Source organism: Musca domestica, unplaced genomic scaffold (genome assembly GCF_030504385.1).
Source record: "Musca domestica strain aabys unplaced genomic scaffold, Musca_domestica.polishedcontigs.V.1.1 12, whole genome shotgun sequence".
NCBI classification, from domain to species: domain Eukaryota; kingdom Metazoa; phylum Arthropoda; class Insecta; order Diptera; family Muscidae; genus Musca; species Musca domestica.
The window spans coordinates 9,107,139-9,127,146 of record NW_026712155.1 but is presented as its reverse complement, the minus strand read 5'-3'; the positions used below and the strand labels follow the sequence as shown (position 1 = coordinate 9,127,146).

Sequence of the window (20,008 nt, the reverse complement as noted above, 5' to 3'; positions counted from 1 at the left end):
GGCTTGTTTGTTCGGGATACCGTAGTACTTTGTTGTTGTAAAATGGTCAGGTTTTATCCCTTTATTGTTTTTTTTTTTTAATAAAACATCGTTCTCCACTAATAAACAAACTTTGTTTTTATAAAAACAGCAATAAAGGGATAAAGCCTGACCATTTTTCTAAAAACTAGCCACACTGTTCTATGGGAGCTATATCTAAATCTGATCCGATTATCACCAATATTAATAGGTTTCGTCCTTGGTCCAAACAAATATTGTTTGCAAAAATTCATCTCAATCGGATAATAAATGCGACCTTTTTTTTCACGAGAATACATGGACGGACGGACGGACTGACTGACATGCATAAATCGACTCGGAAAGTGATTCTATGAATATCCCCAGAAGTAACTATGGGCCTATCTGGCTTCCTTCTCCCTGTTCCAAACAAATGCACAAAGACATATAACCCTTACCACTATGTGGCGTAGGGAATAAAAACGCTAATTTTAAAGAACCCCCACAACGCAATGTTAATTTCAATAGAATAAACAATTTTCCACAACGAAATTTCACATCGATTTGGCTGACAACATCATCGAAGCTAATACCAATTCATTTCCACATTTAGTCATTGTTGTATCATGCATTAAGTCATAAAAATTCCATTTTGAGTTTAAATATTAAGCCGGGACATACCTAACTAAGAAACAATTACCTTATGTCTAAATGCAAACCAAACTACATTCCCTAACAAAGCAAGAAAATGCCAACGATTATATCTACAAACATTGCGACTGTAAACAAAAAATTCGCAACAACAATTTAATTTGATCACATATCAGTGATTGCATAATCAAAAGAAGAACCACTCACAGTTCACAATGAAAATAAAAACAAAACTTCCTTTTCTTTCTTTTAAATAGGAAAAAGCTTTATAACTTAACATTTATTACTCGTTTTAAGATGCCACATTGCATGTTCTAAATCTGTTCTAAATTTATTTTCCTGCTTATAGCATGGCCAAAATGGCAGCCAAAGCAAACGAAACACCAACCATTGCATAACCAGTGGAATAGACTTCTTTGATTTTCAAGAAACGACCAGTGTCCCACAACAAATGGCGCACACCGTTAGCAGTGTGGAAGGCCAAGGGATAGGCAATCATGAACTTCAAGGCAGTCAATGTGCCAGCGCTCAGGTGCAAGCCTTCGATCACAGAAGCATAGTTGGCAATGTCTTGGGGTGAGGTGAGAGCAGCCAAACCCAAAGCCCAGACACCGGCTGTGAGGGCAATGCCAGTACCACGATGGGTAATTGACAACATGGAGGTCAACTGGGGCTTGTAAATTGTCAAATGGGGAGACATCTCGCGTTGCAAGCGATTATTTTTGTCGAAGAAAGTCTCATTTTTCACTGTTGAGGCAGCAGGTACAACTTTCATCGAAACATCTCTCAGGTTTTGGGCCTGGGCCATTTGAAGGCCCTGGCGAAGGGCTGGGGAACGAACCAAGGAACGTGTGATAGCAAACCTAGAAGTAAGTGCATTAACTGAATTTATCTCTTTTGAATTATATAAAAAAACTTACATTTTTCGGCTCAACAGAAAATATTTACGATAGAAAAATACCTGAAGACTGTCTCTTCTTCTTTTTGCTGTGTTATGTGTCAAATGTGTAGTCACTTATTGGAGAATTGTTCTTATGGTAATCTACTACAATATTGTAGCGTTATTGCTATGTAAGTAGTGAACGACGTGGTGTATGTTAAAGGCGTTACAAAAGACTGATTTTTAAATGGTGTGGTTAAAAATAATAAAAAAAATTGAACGATTTGTTTACTTTTAATAAAAATTAAAATGTGGAAGGTGACCATAGTGACAGTTACTTTTTGATATGGTGATTGGTTTTATATTCTTTATATTTTCGTACTATTTCAAAAAAATTTGGATCAAGTTTTTAAAAAAATTTATGGTGAGAATATATAAAACGCATTTCAGATCGGCTTAAGTTATCGGCTGGGTTTTTGTAAAGAGCAAAGAAATTTTAGGTTGATTTTGATCCATTTCGGTCCATAATTTATACTTGTTCACACTATGGTCCTTTGTCCTTTTACACAGAAGCTGGCCGATGACTCAATCCAGTGAAAAAAAACGTTTTATGTATTCTCACCTCAACAGATATGAGACTACTTCCTGGAAAATTGTAGATTTTTTAAAACATTAATGTATAGCAATTTAAATGTTTAAGCTTACATTGTCTTCAATTTCTGTGTAAAAAAATTCTAAGAATAATATTGTCTTGTTGAAAAATTAAATAAGTACCTGAACACATTATTTATTTTTTAAACAGTCTATTTTTTCGCACAATTTAACTGATTGTATGGACAACACTATTTATCCGTTAATCTATTACAAATATGCTTGATAGATAATTGTGGAGATTTCATGTGATTGGCAATTCATTTCACAGTTGTACTACGCAATATTATTTGATAAAATATATTGAGTAAAGTATCAATTGAACACTCAAATGGATTGTTGGGAAACACTTTATTGTATCCCCATTTCATGCCGAACAACAAATTATCAACTTCCTGTTGCTACTTCTCTTGATATTGACAAATGTTGTCGCTCTTTCTACTACCTTTTTTCATATGTGATTGGCAACACTGACGCCATTTTTTCAAGCATTCGAGGCTATTCAAGCATGTGGAAGCATTTTTCTTTCTTTTCGCTGTTGAATTGAGCGCGTGGCAAACGTCGGTCCGGATTATTCCCAAATTTTTGTCCTCTCGGTGTGCGACCCGTAAACGAATTTTTATTTTTCTACCTTTCTACTGAAACAAAAAAACCAAACACCTCAACATGAGAATCTACAAGGACATCATCACCGGTGACGAAATGTTCGCTGACACCTACAAAATGAAGTTGATCGACGATGTAATGTATGAGGTGTACGGCAAAGTCGTCTCCCGCTCCGAGGGCGATATCAAAATTGAGGGCTTCAATCCATCGGCCGAAGAAGCTGACGAAGGTACCGATACCAACGTTGAGACTGGTGTCGATGTTGTCATGAATCACCGCTTGCAAGAATGCTTTGCCTTCGGCGACAAGAAAAGTTACACCATCTACTTGAAGGACTACATGAAGAAGGTCTTGGCTAAGTTGGAAGAGAAATCCCCCGACCAAGTCGATGTCTTCAAGACCAACATGAACAAAGTCATGAAAGACATTTTGGGCCGTTTCAAGGATTTGCAGTTCTTCACCGGTGAATCCATGGACTGTGATGGTATGGTCGCCTTGTGCGAATACCGTGACATTGACGGCGAAAGCGTGCCCGTATTGATGTTCTTCAAACACGGTTTGGAAGAAGAGAAGTGCTAAAAAGAAATTCAACAACTAAATTCAGCCAGCCTATCACATCTCTTTTTTATACAGTCGCATTAAATTATAGTTTCAATTTTATATATAAATTAATTTAAGTACGCCAACCAACCGGACGACCATGTTTTCTTTGGATACAAATTGTTTGTTTGCTAATGTAACATTTTGATTTGATTTATGAAATTTGTTTAAACAAAAGAAGAAGAAAGAAAAAGATATAAGACTCAATTTACATGTAAAACAAAAGAAAAAATATCTAAGATAAAAAAAAAACTATAATAAAATTATGTATTTAAAACAAGTAACAATATGAGAAAAAAAGAAACGAACCAAAAACCTTCATATCTTATGGTTGGGGACAACAGACATATTGTAGGCTTGTGAGGCCATGTCTACCATGACCCACTCAACTTCCATATTCTTTTGTGGTGGCTTGGAAGCATGGACTGCTGTAAATTTGAGTTCGAATTGGCAAACAAATTGTAATTGAAGGAAAATATTGAAAGAACATCGCATTTGCAAAAATAAAGAAGAAAAAAAAAAAACAATTAATTTTCGATGAGTCATTTTTCTTTTGTGGTAGTATGTTTGTGTGAGTGTATTGACGCCGAAGACAATGTGGTGGGATGTGGCTTTTCGCGACATGTCGAATGATTTGCTGAACTTTTACCTTCCACCCAAAACGTGTTGTTGTGTATTCTAAAAAAGATTTAGGTTAAGGCGAATCAGATAACCTATTTTTTCGTGCATTCATATGCATTTTCTAGAGGCATTTTGCACTTTCCTTTTGCAATCTTTATTTTCGCACAAAACGACAACAACATAACCTCAAAAATTCGTTGAGACATTAAGGTGGGTTGTTGTGTTTGCAAAAATGTTGTGCTCGTTTGAGTAAACAACACACAATCATGATTACCTGTTGTCTGCTGTTTGATGGAGGACACACACAAAACGTGTGTGCGCTTAGCGATAAAGAAGAATTGCCACGGTGTGATGAGGTTTAGTAAAATTGTTGTTGTTTCTTTGATCCATGTATGGAAAAAATTATAGGGGATTATTACTAATTATTTATACTTGTGAGAATCGTTATCGCCACTACTTGTTGATGTGTACTTTTTTAGTTTTAAAATCTGTTTTGGACAAATATGACCTTGATCAGTTTTAATTTAAATGGTGAAGTCAAAAAGAATGTCTTGGATAGTAAGGATGGATTAGTAGTTAGGAATATTCAAATGGAATGGGCTCTTTAGCACAAATTTGGTGAAAATAAAGGATGTAAAGTGTTTCGAAAAACGTCCCTAATGGCTTGCCTCAGTAAAGCAATTTCAATTTCGAAACAACACTTATCCCTAGTTTAGTAAACAAATCTCGGATTTTTTCAATAATGTACCCTGCATCCGGGAAGGTATTTTGATCTTGGAACGAAGCCAGGTACTCTGATATTCGACCCGAAAGTTTGGGTTCAGGATCCGGATCTACTAAACCGATATAAATAATCAATTTTTTGTCCCGGCCTTATTATAGAAGTTCTCAATATAAAATAAAAAAACAGTAAGAAAAGGACAAAAGTTGGGCTGGGCCAACTATTTGATACCCTACACCACTATGAGTATTTAGTAGAGCACCGTAAGAAAAAATTTCGTATTGTGAAGTTGTGTGATCAAATATAAACCTCATCTGAATACGTAGCATGGTTTTTGAGTAGTCACAATTTGGAAACTATATCCAGCTCTGAATCGATTTTCAACAAATTTGACGGTGGCTTTTGTATCTCTAGTCCCAAATAATGTTGCTGTATAGTGTTTGATTATATTAAAAAATATTTAGTGGAGCAATACATATACTGGGCCGAGTTCCACCAAATGGAAAAATCTATGTAATTTGGGCTGATATTACATATCGCGTTGCTACCAAATTTGGAAACTTTAGATAGCGAATATAGTTGTTAGATCTTAAATCACCAGGACCAGGAAAAGATAATCCATACATGAAATAACTTTCTGACTGAGAGGCAACGCCGAGACGGCTAAAGCTGGAATCTTGAAACTCATGGTGCGTAGGCACATAATACGGGCGGGTTTTTAAAAACTCGTACTAAAAGGGTACGAAAAGTACTAAAAAATGAATACTTCCTTTTGGACAAACGGAAAGGGTTATGGAAATTCGAACTTTAAGGTTACGGATAAAGTTAAAAACTTGAAATGGAATGAGAACCAAGGTTGGAAAGAAAGTTTTCTATAAGAAAATGGTTTTGGAAATGTGTACTTAGTGTGCGAACTGTACTAAAAATATGGAACAGGCTGGTTTATGATAAACGGATGAAGGTGGAATTTGCATTGGGGTCCCTGTTGTTGGTAGGTTTGTGATAAAGAAGTGGTTATGAAATGCACAAAAAGAACTAAATAGTACTATATTTGGTACAATTTGGTATTGGGTGAACAGATAGTGCTTGAATTTGGAAGTTTGGTATTACGGTCGCTGTTCATTTGTAGACAGGACATATGGACGTGGTTTAGGAAATTATGCGAAAAGTATTCAACGGTACTATGTTTGGAATTGTGTGTAGGGATATAAATATAATTCTGAAATTTCATATTTATATTACAAATGGAATCTGTGTTTGAGATTTGGCTGTTTAGAAATGTTTCCCATATTTGTATGAATAAAACCAAATGTTACTAAATTTGGTATTGGGTGAAGGGATAGAGATGAAATTCTGAAATTTGATATTGGTATCTGTAGTTAAGCGAGTATCTGTTATCTCCAAAATGAAAGATTTTAAAGTCTTCTTGGTGTAAAATTTTTGTCCTAAGAAAGAAATATATTAATATATATGAATAATATATAAATCCTTGAAAGTCTGAACATTTAGTACGAGGCATGGCATAATTACAGAAGGTAGATCATATGGTCCGTTCTAGAACCTGCAAGGATCTACTAGTTTTGCAATTTTCTCCGATATTACAAAGGGAAAATCGGTTATCGTAGTGAAAACTTTTACATTCTTGCAGTTCTGAAACAGACCAAAAGCTACCTCTTAAATACATTTTTTTTGGTGTCCTTATTCTATCAAAACATATATACATTTTGTGTATGTGTGTGTATTGTATTGAATAAAAAATACAACAATTTGAAATTATTTCAAATTCGGTTGAAAAATAAATGCATGTTTTCGACGTTAATGGACAACACACAATTTTAGGATAAAACTGTATTGTCCTACAATTTTAGATTCAATCTTGTGGAATAACCCCAAAATTGCATTCTTTTGTCGCGATTGTCCCAATATAAGAATTTTGTTTAAAAAAAATAAAAGTAAACAAAACCAACTGTTGCATATTTAAAAGTCTATTTGAATTTAAAAGGCTCTAGCACAGAGTTGTATTTTTCTAATTTCTTTGAAGTTGAGCAACCTTTCTTATTGAACCACGGTGCGAGGCATGAATTTTTGATTAAAAAAATTTCTCAAGCCGAACAAATTGTGCCTTTTGAGTCCTAAAAAGGCCTAACGAACGAATGCAAAATTTTAAGGTTGGCTTTTCGCTTTCTAGTAAGAAATATTTTTTTCAAAAGTTCTTCTCCTACCCACTAAGAATGCGGTGTGTAAAATCCCAGCTGAATTTTGTGAAAATTTGGTCAATTACCCTCAAAATACTGAAAATGAAGAGCTATCATTATATCGAATATTTTTACGATGAGTTTAGTGCCCACTCAGATCCAGGACTGATACCTGATTTGGTTGCAAGATACCGATAATCACGAAGTATTGTCCTGCATTATTATCAAATTGCTGCTGATTTGTGTGAAAATTTGAAATACTGGAAATCAGAAGAAATCTGGATTTCAACAAGGGAATATGTCCAATTAGACATGGGTGGAATATGCGGCATTAATCTGAAAACAGATGGTGTAAGTCTATACTGAATTTAATTGCATTCCATAAATGCGCCCTTCGACTGCTCAAAAGCATCATACTTAAAATTGCAATAAAAACCACAAAATAACATAAAAAAGTACTCTCATATATTTACAGTTTTCGTTCATTTCCATTTGTTTTGTTTTTACAATATGTATTTAATATATAGTAGCGATGTACATATTTCGGCAACTGTTCGTTGAACTTTTTGTTTTTGTAACTCTATATTTGTAAAACAATGCATGTTTTTTGTTTTGTTTTCTTTAAATATGTTTGTTGTTATAAAATAAGACAGTCCATGATAATGATTACTATTTCTCTTCATTAAGATCATTGTTTTCTGAAATTTGTTCTAATTTAGCACATGCTGGTAGGTGTGGTAGACGATTACAGATGGGTGTTACTTATTTATATATAGAGCTTTTGTTACAGTTTTATTTGAGAAATGTATGTGTGTATGGAATGCAGTTTAGTGTAGAAAAAGTTTTGTTAAATAAAAACAAGAAAAATTAAATATATAATTGGCTTTAGGAAAACTTAATACAAAAAACGTTTAACTTAATAAAAAAGGACAAATTTAAATATTGCTAGACGGCTTATTGGAAATCTTGTGAGTCAAGTTTCAACGCAAGTATTTTCTATACTCTTATAGATAGTTTTTATTAAAAACTAATTTTGTTTTGTAGTTTGGACATAGGAGCAGGTGGTGACAAGGTGAAAGGAGGGACAAGACAACAAGAAGAACTTTCAATATTGTAAATTGGTATATTCTAAATCAAATCATAAGGGCTTATGTACAAAATCTATAGAGAATTATCACACGTAGTCTAGTTGTATGTAGACCTGTTTAACACCTATCGACTCGAAAATCATGCGAGCATGTGTAACAACATATTTGGGATCGATATTTCTTGATACTTCTAATTTGATTGCTCCTACATAGGTATCGGAGCATAACGTCCAAAAGTGAGGTTCTTGCACTGCATACACACCAGCCAAACCGGTAACCTTTTGGTAGCACTGAGGTAGTAAACGATCTAAAGCAACCGGCTGGCGTTGCATTAGTACATATATTGATTCCTTGATCAGACTCATTACCGACAATACAATGAGTACTGAGATGAAGATTGAACAAATTGGATCGGCAATCATCCAGCCGAATAAATGCATTAATACTGCCGATATAATAACACCAACTGAGCCGAGTGTATCGGCCAAAATGTGTAGGAAGACACCGCGCATAATTTGTGAATTACTGCCACCTCCGGATAGATCATCGCCATGTGAATGACCATGGGAATGTGAGTGGCCGTGTCCTGTAAAAGAAAACAATTTACAAGATTAGCAAAATAAACCAAATCAAAAAACGTTATCAGACTTTTCAAAACAAACTTTCCCGTAAATTATTCAATTCATTCTTACCATCATCCATAGAAATAGCCTGATGCCCATTGGCATCAATTAATGGACTGCTGCTACCATGCGAGTGTCCATGACCACCATGTGAATGACCGTGACCGCCACCACCATGTGAATGTCCATGGCCACCACCATGATTAAAGGCATAAATACCAACTAGATTCACTAACAAGCCCAACACAGATACCACAAAAAGTCGTTCATGCTTGACTTCTGGTGGTTCTATGAGACGTTCTACGCCCTCGGACAATATAAAGAATGCTACAAATATCAGAAACAGGCTATTAACAAAACCAGCCAAGACTTCTGCCCTCACATAGCCATAGGAGAAACGTTCATTAGCCCTCCATTTGGTGATCACTGATGCTGCCAGACCCGCCAACAAGCCCGTACAGTCAAAGAACATGTGAAACGAATCCGATATGAGACCTATAAAAATCAAAGCACAATATATTAGCTTATCTGTACACAATCTTTGACAAATCATTAGCGTAAACAGATACGATTGTGGTTATCTTATCTTAACCCAACTACTTACCCAAACTATTGGTCAAAATTCCGTAGAACAGCTCAACAAATGCAAAACTTAAATTTAACATAAGAAAAAGAAATAAATTCCGGGAATTTTATCTGAGAATATTAAACGCTTCCAGCTTTTGAGTGTCTCCTTGATGCGGTAGGCGAAATTACCGCGATCTCTATGTGTCAGGGGAAGCATGGTCATGGCTTTTTAAATTATCTGCAATTAACAAACGACGGTTAAACAATTATCGGAAACATATTCTTGGATTACGGTTAATCTTTGCATACGTGGTGTTTACATTCATTCTCTCTTACCCGTGTTTGTCCGTCGTGTTTTGTTGTCTCTGGCTGGCTGGATGGATGTCAGAACGTCTTGTTTTTTGCAGGCAACTACTTAAATAGTTTGTATGGTTTGTTGATAGCTAATGCTTCTCAGTGGCCTCAGGAGACCTTTTCTTAATTAGTATTTTATTTAAAAAATTAACATTTTCCTTAAGTTTTTCCAAAATCAGGTTAATCAAAGGTAAAATACAAAAATATATATGTGAGAATCAATTAAATTGACGTTTTGATGACACTCCAAATAAGAGTTGCCAAGTTGAAAGTTAACTTGAAAGAGTAACCGGTTAATTGTTTACAAAAAGAGAGAATCATTCTAAAGCGAGTAAATACCTAATAGCATGTTTCCATTGGAAACCGAACAACGTTGTTCGCTCTCAGAATTAGGTACACGAATTAACCCGTTCATACGGCACGATTCGTAATTCATAGTAAAATAATTCCTTTTTTAAAAAAAATTGTTTGTTGATTTTTAAGGGAATTTATACGAAAATACATGAAATTCTCACTAATATGAATATAAGAAATGTTTGTTTTTCTCCCAAAGATTTATTATATCATTAATTTTACAATTTTCATTCACGTTTTCAACTTTTTGTGTAAATGTTGACATTTTGAACATATTTTTGTGTTTTTCCATTTTTAAATTCTGCTGAAGAGACACTTGTCAAATATTTTTTCTGCCGATAGAAACATTTTGAAAATATTGACTATTTTGTTTGCAGTTTTCTGTAGAAATTTTAACTCGTGGACCAAATGCGTACCTCGAATGAGAGAGAAAACAAAATTTACTTTCGTTTGAATGTACATACGCCATTCAACATTGTAGTTTTCATTCATAATTTTCAGTCTTCCCAAAAATTTTTAAAATTTCATTAAATTTTTCTATTTATAATTTTTAAATGTCATAATTTATTTTTTCGATAAATGCTCTCATTTGTTAGTACTGGGACATATTTTTCGTTGTTCTGAGAGTGATTTGATTTGAACAACGTACAAATATGAGTGTTCGCTCAGGAAATTTTGTGTGAAGAATTAGGTAGTTTTTTCATAGTTAAGGGTCAAACAACGAATAGAGAGCGAATCAAGTGCAGTGGAAACGCCACATAAAACTGGCTTAAAACCACAAAATTAAGGCAAAGCTTAAATGCAAAAGCTTGAGAATTCTTGCATTTGTGAAAAAACAAATGGTAAAATTAAAAATTAGATCATATAGGGTATTGCAAAAGCTTGATAATTAATGCATTTATAATAAAAGTAAAACAAATAGTATAATTAAAAAATGAAAGGGATGTTATTGGCGCCATTAAAAGAATGCCTTAACAGAGAGACCACACTAGCTTTGCGTTGTTTCAGAGACTTCAAAAATCATAAATGAAAAATCTGTTTTGACTGCTGGGACAATGAACTGCCAAACTGATTTTGAAATTGAAAATGTTGAATGAAAATGTATTGAAATTTGTAAAAATTGTTGAAAAATGCATAATCTAACAACCTCCTATTGGCGCCGTATAAAAAACATTTAAAAATCTACTTATTTTTGATAAAACATTTAAAAAATATTGACATATCAATGTTCTCAAGCGTTGATGCATCTACCTATATTCTTCTACCATGTCTAGATCATGCAATAAATCCTGATAATATGGATTAATCCGAAAAAATATTGTATCTGAACATGTAATTACGTTAATACAAGGCTTTTGGTTTTCAACAATTTACCGTATATCACCATTATTTTTTCCGTAATTGTTATTTATATTTTCGTATAAAATAGAAAACACAAAAGGAATTGCCAAAAAAAATTGCCTGTACGAGAATTTTTTTCTTATTTCCATTGCTCTTAGATCTCTCTCTCATTGCTACTAGTCAACTTTGCTTTAGGCCAGTTTATTTGTGACAAGTCTCTGTTTGTAGGAGGGAGGAGTAAGGGGTATTGCTCTAATATTAAATTTAATTATTTTTGTATAACTCGATATAAATTAAGAAACTTAATTAAATACTGAAAACAAAATCAAAACATCAGCAAGATTTCCTCATTAATATCTTACAATTTTCTCCTATCTTAAATAGCTAATTCCAATTGCAATTTATTACCCCTCAAACTCGACAGCACATTGGCAACCCTGCCACAAAAAAGAACTACTACAACACAATCTGTCAAATGCCGGGTGAAAGCATTGAGAAGAAAGCGATCAAAACAAACTCGTAAAAGTTTTTCACATCTGTTGTTTAAAAATAGAATTTTGAAAATTCCTTCGGCGACGATTTCTTCGATTCTCTCACATGCAATTCAATTGTTCTGAAAAGATCGTGGGTGATCGAGAAAATTCGGGTCAAAAGAAAATTTGTTTTCTGTGAAGAGTGGGGAAAATCTATAAAAGGTACAATTGCAGCCAACACATTTGGTAATAACTACGAGATACGTGACTCATAAAGATAATAAATATTAACAAAATTGAGATATTTTCAATATTTTTGTTCTTGTAGAATTAAACGGAAGGTGAAACCATTGAATATTTAACGTAATGACAAGTTCGAATGCAACAGATGACCAACAGCAAGGGGCGGAGGCTCTAACCTATAAAGATAAAGGTAATCAGGCCTTTAAAGATGGCAAATACGATGAAGCCATCAAATTGTACACACAGGCCATAAAGAAGGGTGAAAAACATAAGGAGTTGCCAATATTCTATAAGAATCGGGCTCAGGCCTATTTGAAGGAGTCCAAATGGGAGGAGGCCTTGGCTGATTGTAATGAATCATTGAAATTGGCACCAAAAGATCCGAAAGCCTTATTCAGACGTGCTCAAGCCTATGAAAGTTTAAAGAAGTATCCCGAAGCCTATAAAGATGCCACAGATTTGTTTAAGTCAGATCCCGGCAATCAGTCTGTGCAACCAATGCTGAAACGCTTGCATTTGATTGTCCAGGAAAAAGCAGCCGAAAATGCCAAGACTTCCAACAAAGTACAACAAATGATGGAATTAGCCTTTGAAATGGCAACACCCATTGATAAACGGCGTTCGGCGGTGAACAATCTCTTAGTTTTAGCCAAAGATGAAGTTGGTGCTGATATGCTATACAAGGCTGGATGTATTCCGAAAATTGCATCAATTACAAAGGTGGAAAAAGACGCCGATATTTATGTCAATTTTGTACGTGTGGTAGCCGAATTGTGTGCAAATTCAGTGGACCGCACCAAGGGTGTTCTAACCGAACTGGGTGTACCATGGTTCATGCGGGTGCTCGATCACAAGCACGAAGAACGTGTTTCAGCTGCTCAATATTGTTTACAGACAATTCTCAATGCCCTCTCTGGCATGGACATCAAACCGGATAGCAAACCCAACAAGGAATTAGTTAAGGAGAATCAAAAGGAAATCGATACCATGTTGTCATGCCTGTTGTATAGTGTTACAGATCGTACTATTTCGGGACCTGCACGTGATGCTGTTATTGAATTACTGACACGTAATGTCCACTACACAGCTCTGGAATGGGCTGAACGTTTGGTAGAACTCAGAGGTCTTTTCCGTTTGTTGGATGTATGCTCCGAGTTGGAGGAATATAAATATGAAAGTGCCATGGACATTACACCCTCTTCGCGTACTATTGCATCAGTCTGTTTGGCTCGCATCTACGAGAATATGTATCACGATATAGCCCGTGGCCGTTTTATGGAGCAAATTGATGAGTACATTAAAGACAAGCTATTGGATCCTGATCTAGAGTCCAAGGTTAGAGTAACAGTTGCCATTACTTCCCTGTTGTTGGGACCTTTGGATGTGGGTAATCAAATTATTGGCAGAGAAGGCATTCTACAAATGATTCTGGCCATGGCCACCACCGATGATGTTTTACAACAAAAAGTGGCCTGTGAATGTATCTATGCCGCTGCCTCTAAGAAGGATAAGGCAAAGGCCTTGTGTTCCGGTGGTGTGGATATTCTGAAGAAGCTGTATCACTCCAAGGATGATGGTATACGTGTTCGTGCCCTGGTGGGTCTTTGCAAAATTGGTAGTTATGGCGGTGAAGATGCAGGCATTCGTCCATTTGCTGATGGCGCCAATCTAAAGTTGGCTGAAGCTTGTCGTCGTTTCCTCATCAAACCCGGTAAAGATAAGGATATTCGCCGTTGGGCTGCCGATGGTTTGGCCTATTTGACATTGGATGCTGAGGTCAAGGAGAAATTGATTGAAGATAAGGCTGCAATTCATGCTCTTATTGATTTGGCCCGCACCGGAGATCAGTCGTGTTTGTATGGTGTGGTCACGACTTTTGTGAATCTATGCAATGCCTATGAGAAACAGGAAATCTTACCGGAAATGATTGAATTGGCCAAATTTGCCAAGGTTCACATACCCGAAGAACATGATTTGGATGATCATGATTTTGTACAAAAACGTATTGCAGTCTTGGCCAATGAAGGCATTACCACAGCCCTGGTGGCTTTGTCCAAAACGGAAAGCAATAATTCACGTGAGCTGATTGCACGCGTGCTCAATGCCGTTTGCAGTCTGCAAGAATTGCGTGGCAAAGTTGTTCAGGATGGTGGCGTTAAGTGTCTGCTCAAATTGGCTCTAGAGGGTACCGACAAAGGTAAACGTCATGCTTCTCAAGCTCTTGCACGTATTGGCATTACCATCAATCCTGAAGTAGCCTTTGCCGGACAAAGAAGTTTGGATGTCATTCGACCTCTATTGAATTTATTGCCACAGGAATGCACAGCATTGGAGAATTTTGAAGCCCTGATGGCCCTCACAAATTTGGCAGCTATGAATGAAACTGTACGCTTGCGCATACTTGAGGAACAAGGTCTGACGAAAATCGAATTCTATCTAATGGAAGATCATGAATTGCTTACCCGAGCGGCGGCTCAGTGTCTCTGCAATATGGTGATGTCCGATGAGGCAATCAAAAAGTTCGAAGGCGACAATGATCGTGTGAAATTTTTGGCATTACTTTGTGAACTGGAAGATGAGGAAACAGTTAAGGCATGTTCCGGTGCCCTGGCCATATTGAGTTCAAGTTCAAAGAAATGTATTAAAAAGATCTTCGACATAAAAAATTGGCTTGAAATTTTACATGTTCTCATCGCCAATCCCAGTCCGGCCGTACAACATCGTGGTGTTGCTCTCATATTGAATATGATCAATGCCGGCGAAGATATTGCCCGGGAGCTATTGCAAACAGATATTATGGAACTTTTGAGTGGTCTTTCGCAGTTACCTGATGAAAGTCGTGCCAAAGCCAGAGAACTGGCGCTGGAGTGCCTGAAGGCTGCGGAAAGTTTTAAGCTCATCGAAAAAGCAGAATAAATGCAATTAAGAGATTTTAGAAATGCCGAAAAAAGTTAAATACATTTTCATCATATTATTTATATTTTTACATACATAATTTGTGTTGTTTTTTAATCATCAGCAATGTTTTTAATTTAATCATTTTTTTAATTCTTCATTTATAACATCTGACAATAATTGTATGTTTATGTACTTAGATTAGTGAATTCTTTCACTGTATTTCTTTTCTTTTTTTACGAAGAGTAAAAAATAAAAATATTTTTATAAATGTTTTTTCATATAAAAAGGGGATTTTTTTAATTTTTTTGATAATAATTGGGTCTATGTTTAGCCGATTCATCCACGTAGCTGGTACCTCCTCATTCATGTTCATGTTTATCCACCGTCTGTAAAGCCTGGAATGATTGGTAAACGATCCTATTAAAATAAACATCCATCTGTCTTGGAACTTACTAATGTCTAAGCGATGCGACCCTATTTTTATAAACTCCACCATGGAAAGGTGGTGCAGGGTATAATGGTATGAAGATATGCGTCTGTCTGTCAGTGGAACTTAAGATACAACCCATATTATTTGACGTAGAGCTTTGAAACACAATAGAGCTTTGAATCCATACTGGTGGATGGATGGTTCGCATTGAAAATTAGCTATATCCGTCCACATTATTCTATAGCCCTCCATGGAATGGTAAATTCGGATTTTCGGTATTTTGACGTTTGGAACCATATTTTCTATTGGATTTGTTTAAAATTTATAATTTGTAACGTGTTCTAGCTCCGATGCCAGAACATTGTCTATATAGGACCAAGTTTTCCCATAGGTCCCACAAAAATAAAACTTCCAAAATTCGGTGTTTAAAGGATTTTAGGCACAATTTTCAAAGGAATTGTTTAAAATTTGTTATTTAGAGTTTGTAATGAGTTCTGTCTTCGATAGCAGAACATTTTTTATATAAATCGACGTATTTCTATAGGCCCTTTCTAGGCATATCTCCCAATATTGGGCATTTTGATGATTTGAGCCACATTTTCTAACGGAGTTGTTTGAAAGTCGGTGTTTGTACTTCGAAGTGGGTTCTAGTTTCAGTGGCAGAATATTGTCTAGATAGGTCCTCGTCTGGCTATAGCGTTCATATAATGGTACCTTTGGATATGCGGTATTTTTACGATTTAAACCACATTTTTCATGGAATTGTTTCAAATTTGATATTTGAAATTCGATTCGAAAATCGATGACTTTCCCTGTAGCAGAACATTATCAATGTAGGTTCACTTTTTGGTATGACGCCCATATAACGATTGTTTTTACAGCAACTCTTGTTTGTATCCTGATAATCCGGGCTGTAAACAAAGTTCTTCTGGAGTGAGTGGGGGTAATTTTGGCTGGGCAATTAAAGAGGTGCAGCGTATTGTGCTGGCCGGACAGACGTTTCGCACATCTTCGTCAATTCGAACCCAATACGAATTGAGACGACTGCTCCAACCTGAACGTTATTTGTTCAAAAACTAGGTATGTCTGCTGCAATGAATGGGTATGAACTTCGAGGACGGCATTCAGAATTATTGATGGCATCTGTGACTGATTCAATAGAAATGTCTTTCAGACCAACCTCATAGGTTTCTTGATCTAGAGGCTATCTCTTCTCTAGATCATGTATGTCCTTCCTTCTCCCTCTCTAGATCATGTACTCTGAGATCAATATCGATAGAAGATCTAACAGAGAAAGATTCGGCTGGGCTGTATTAAACCTTTTTGATTTAAAAATATTTTTTTTGTCATAACCAGTTGTAGTGTTCATTGGGCACTATTCTGCTTGGCCGAACTGGTTCGTCAGACCCAACAAAGTATATACATTCTTGATCAGCGTAAAATACTAAATCGATTTAGCGACGTCCGTCTCTCTCTCTCTCCATCGAACGAATTGGGACAGAAGGCTAAAATTTTGCACACATGTGTATTTTGCGCGTAGGCAGGTTATGTTCGTAAATGAGTTAGGTCGGTCCACGTTTTCGTATAGCCTCCCATTTAACGGTACCTCTCAATAGTAGGTATTTTGATCATTTTAGCGACATTATAGACCGGAATTGTTTGGAATATCGTATTGGATGATCTTGATAGATACTTTAACTTATAACGGGAAAATATCTATGCAGGCCCACGTCTTCGTATACTCCACAAATAACGGTACCTCACAATATTCGACATTTTTATGGTATTGGAACCATTATTGACCGGAATTGTTTCAAATTTCGGATTAAAAGTTTGTAATCGATACTACCAGCCTATGTCCAAAACATTCGTATGCAGGTCCACATCTTCGTATAGCCGCAATAGAACGATACCTCCCGATATTCGGTATTTTCAAGATTTTAGTGATGGTAGTCACCGGAATTGTTTCAAATTTCGTATTTGAAGTTCGAAATGGATAATTCAACCTATAACAGAAAATTGTCTGTACACCTCTTCGTATACCCCTCATATAACGGTACATCGCCTTTTCGGTATTTTGACGATATTAGCGACTTAGTTTCGAACTTTCAAAATTTAGTTATGCAGGTCCCTGTCTTCGTATAGACCCCCCCCCCCCCCCCCCCCCAAATATAATGGTTTTCATTTAAACTGTATTTTTCGAAGAATTTTTTTTTAAAGTTTATTAAGTTCCATCCAAATGGAGGAGGGCATTATTTGTTTCTTTCTGAACTTGTAAAGGATGTAGATCAAACTTGAAATATTGATCTTGAATCTTTATTCTCTTGAATTTTAATCCTGAGTAGAATAAAATTCTTATCATTTGGCATCACATCTTATTGTTGCTGTGAAATATTGAGCTAAAAATGCTTACTGGAGCTGGCATGCGACCAAATCAATTCAAAATATTATTATAAATAAAAAAACTGCAAAATCATTGTACTAATTTGCGACAGTTTACAGCGGCAATCACCTTCTTGAGAATTGTTATCAGTAACTTGTGGCCATATATAGAATTCATTGGCAGCTGGCAGAAGAAATACCAGTACAACTTTACGTCAGATGTTCCGATAAAATTCAAAATAGTAATAACAAATGTTGGAAATTATTATTATCAACAATGAAATTTAATAATTTGCCAAGACTAATTGTTTTTGTTTTTTTGCTTGGAGGGAACGTGCAATTATTGACGTCGGCTGGGTGGGCATGTCTACAAGGCAATGTGTTAATAACAAAAAAGAGCAAAGATGACACTGATCTATGACAAAGATTTGATTTCCAAATGTTGTTTGGACTCCGGACAAAACAATTGCTTCAAAATTGGAAATAAATGATGGAAAAGGAGACTTTTTGAGAACTTTTCGTGAATTCGGTGAGTTAGTCTGTTATAATACCTTGTTTGGGCTCGATTACCCGCTCTCTAGCTATCTTATCGTTGCTATTTCCATTTAAGGCGAAGGCGTTTTGGACAATTTCTTATCAACTATCATTTTAAAGCAACAATAAGGCTAGCTAAGCGTTTAGTAGCTGCAAAATTTTCGCATAAAAGGCCTCAAAGAGGGGGAAAGTATTTTAATTCAAAGTTTAGCATTCAAACTGTACAGAGTAGACTAGTTCCCGCAACAAAAAATGAGTCTCTATAATGCCGATGAATTGGAAGCCCCGTCATGGATAAATCAAGAATTTTTGGAAAAAGTTCTGACACAATATGAAAATAATGTGGATGTTGAGGTTGGTTGGATTTTGAATACAAACACGCAGCGTCTGAAGGAAAAAAAAGTGATATTTATGAAAAAAAAAGAGGAGTAGAACGAACTTTCTGCCACTTTCCATCAGATTTTCCTTGTGAATAACACAAAGTATGGGATGGACGTCTAAATTAATTGCTTTCTTCTAAATTTCTCTCAACAGGTGGTGCAATTCGATTTGAGTCCGGCCAGCATGAAAGGTGACCATTATGCCAGCATTATGTTCCGTTGCAAGGTGCAATATCGTTTCGATAAAAATGCCAGTGTTAAACATAAATCAATGATTATTAAAACCCTACCCATGGAGGAGGGTTTCAAGAGGGAAATGCTGATGGAATCGAATTTGTTTGAAACTGAAATCGATATGTATGCCGAGACATTGCCCAAAATTGAAAAGATTTTGGCAGATTGTGGCGAACCCACCAAACTGTCTGCAGAGTAAGTCCATGAAATTATATTTATATTTGAAAATTGAAAACTATTTTTAAATTTTTTTCTTTTAGACTCATCTATTATGCCCTGGAACCGCATAAGGTTATCATATTTGAAGATCTTTGTGAATCCGGCTACGATACCATACGATCACGTTTCCTCAACGAAGATGAAATCAAGGCAGTCTATCAAAAATTGGCCAAATTACATGCCGTCTCCTATATGTTGGGTCACAGTGAAGAACACGAATTGGTTACCAAATATCAATATGGCATTTTGAGTATGGATAGCCCACAGTTAGAGCAAATGATGGAAGATGGCTTGCGTAATTTCATTGATATGCTATCGTGTCACGATGAGTTTGATGTTTACTATCAAAAAGTTAAGGCCATGAAACATCTGGTAAATCCAAATAGTAAAAATCTCTATAAAGCCTATCAGCAGCAGCAGCAAAGCAAGGGAGATATTTTTGTCCTGAATCATGGTGATTTTCACATGAAGAATATGATGTTCCGTTTCAATAAGAGCAATCAAATGGAAGACTGCATTATGGTTGACTATCAGATTAGTTGTTATGCCCCGTCGAACATTGATTTGGTGTATTCACAAATAATGATGTTGAGTTCGGAATTGAGATTAAAACGTCATGAATTAATGCAGTACTATTTTACGGAATTCATAAGGATTCTTAAGAAGGTTAACTATCAAGGGGATTTGCCATTGTATTCGGACTTTCAAATATCCGGTTTGAAGTATCGGCATTTTAGTAAGTTTTTTTGAAATCATTATAATCATAATGATAATTTTAATTTAATTAATTAATTTAATTTTAATTTAATTAATTTAATTTTACTTAGTATTATTATTGTTATTATTAATAATAATATTATTATTATTATTAGTATTATTAATATTATTATTTTTATTATTATTATTATTATTATTATTATTATTATTAGTATTATTATTATTATTATTATTATTTTTGTTAATATT

At 35.4% G+C, this 20,008-nt stretch overlaps 5 protein-coding genes across 9 annotated transcripts in view; 3 read left to right on the top strand and 2 right to left on the bottom strand.

The window, feature by feature from the left end:
- Positions 1-886: 886 nt before the first annotated feature.
- On the bottom strand, positions 887-1,699 carry LOC101893137 (succinate dehydrogenase cytochrome b560 subunit, mitochondrial). Its single transcript, XM_005181341.4, has 2 exons — positions 1,569-1,699; positions 887-1,511 (listed from the first exon to the last, which is right to left on the bottom strand). Coding segments are annotated over exons 1-2 (522 nt in total). The 5' UTR covers positions 1,571-1,699; the 3' UTR covers positions 887-991.
- A 998-nt stretch (positions 1,700-2,697) lies between these two features.
- LOC131800650 (translationally-controlled tumor protein homolog) lies at positions 2,698-3,912 on the top strand. Its single transcript, XM_059118201.1, has one exon. The coding sequence runs from the start codon at positions 2,846-2,848 to the stop codon at positions 3,362-3,364; it is 519 nt and encodes a 172-aa protein (XP_058974184.1). The 5' UTR covers positions 2,698-2,845; the 3' UTR covers positions 3,365-3,912.
- A 3,453-nt stretch (positions 3,913-7,365) lies between these two features.
- Positions 7,366-9,437, bottom strand: LOC131800649 (zinc transporter 7-A-like). The gene is given in 4 exon segments (XM_059118200.1): positions 7,366-8,596; positions 8,703-9,128; positions 9,238-9,327; positions 9,330-9,437. Coding segments are annotated over 4 exon segments (1,110 nt in total). The 5' UTR covers positions 9,424-9,437; the 3' UTR covers positions 7,366-8,096.
- Positions 9,438-11,716: 2,279 nt separating this feature from the next.
- Positions 11,717-15,149, top strand: LOC101893637 (protein unc-45 homolog B). 2 transcript variants are annotated; one of them, XM_005181345.4, is made up of 2 exons: positions 11,717-11,944; positions 12,051-15,149. In XM_005181345.4, the coding sequence occupies exon 2, from the start codon at positions 12,089-12,091 to the stop codon at positions 14,879-14,881; it is 2,793 nt and encodes a 930-aa protein (XP_005181402.2). In that variant the 5' UTR covers positions 11,717-11,944; positions 12,051-12,088; the 3' UTR covers positions 14,882-15,149. The 2 variants fall into 2 exon arrangements, with proteins under 2 accessions (XP_005181402.2, XP_005181401.2); XM_005181344.4 differs by having other exon boundaries at positions 11,717-11,968.
- A 2,461-nt stretch (positions 15,150-17,610) lies between these two features.
- Positions 17,611-20,008, top strand: part of LOC101894589 (uncharacterized) — a 3,334-nt gene continuing 936 nt past the window's right edge. Inside the window, exons 1-5 of one of the 4 annotated variants that reach the window (XM_059132285.1) lie at positions 17,611-17,917; positions 18,005-18,204; positions 18,286-18,563; positions 18,744-19,018; positions 19,084-19,778. In XM_059132285.1, coding sequence (XP_058988268.1) covers positions 18,462-18,563; positions 18,744-19,018; positions 19,084-19,778 — 1,072 coding nt within the window. In that variant the 5' untranslated portion in view covers positions 17,611-17,917; positions 18,005-18,204; positions 18,286-18,461. The other 3 variants (XM_059132284.1, XM_059132286.1, XM_059132287.1) reach the window with 3 other exon arrangements.

Coding starts and splice junctions, on each gene's coding strand:
- LOC131800650 (XM_059118201.1), top strand. CDS start 2,846: ATGAGAATCTACAAGGACATCATCACCGGTGACGAAATGTTCGCTGAC.
- LOC101893637 (XM_005181345.4), top strand. CDS start 12,089: ATGACAAGTTCGAATGCAACAGATGACCAACAGCAAGGGGCGGAGGCT.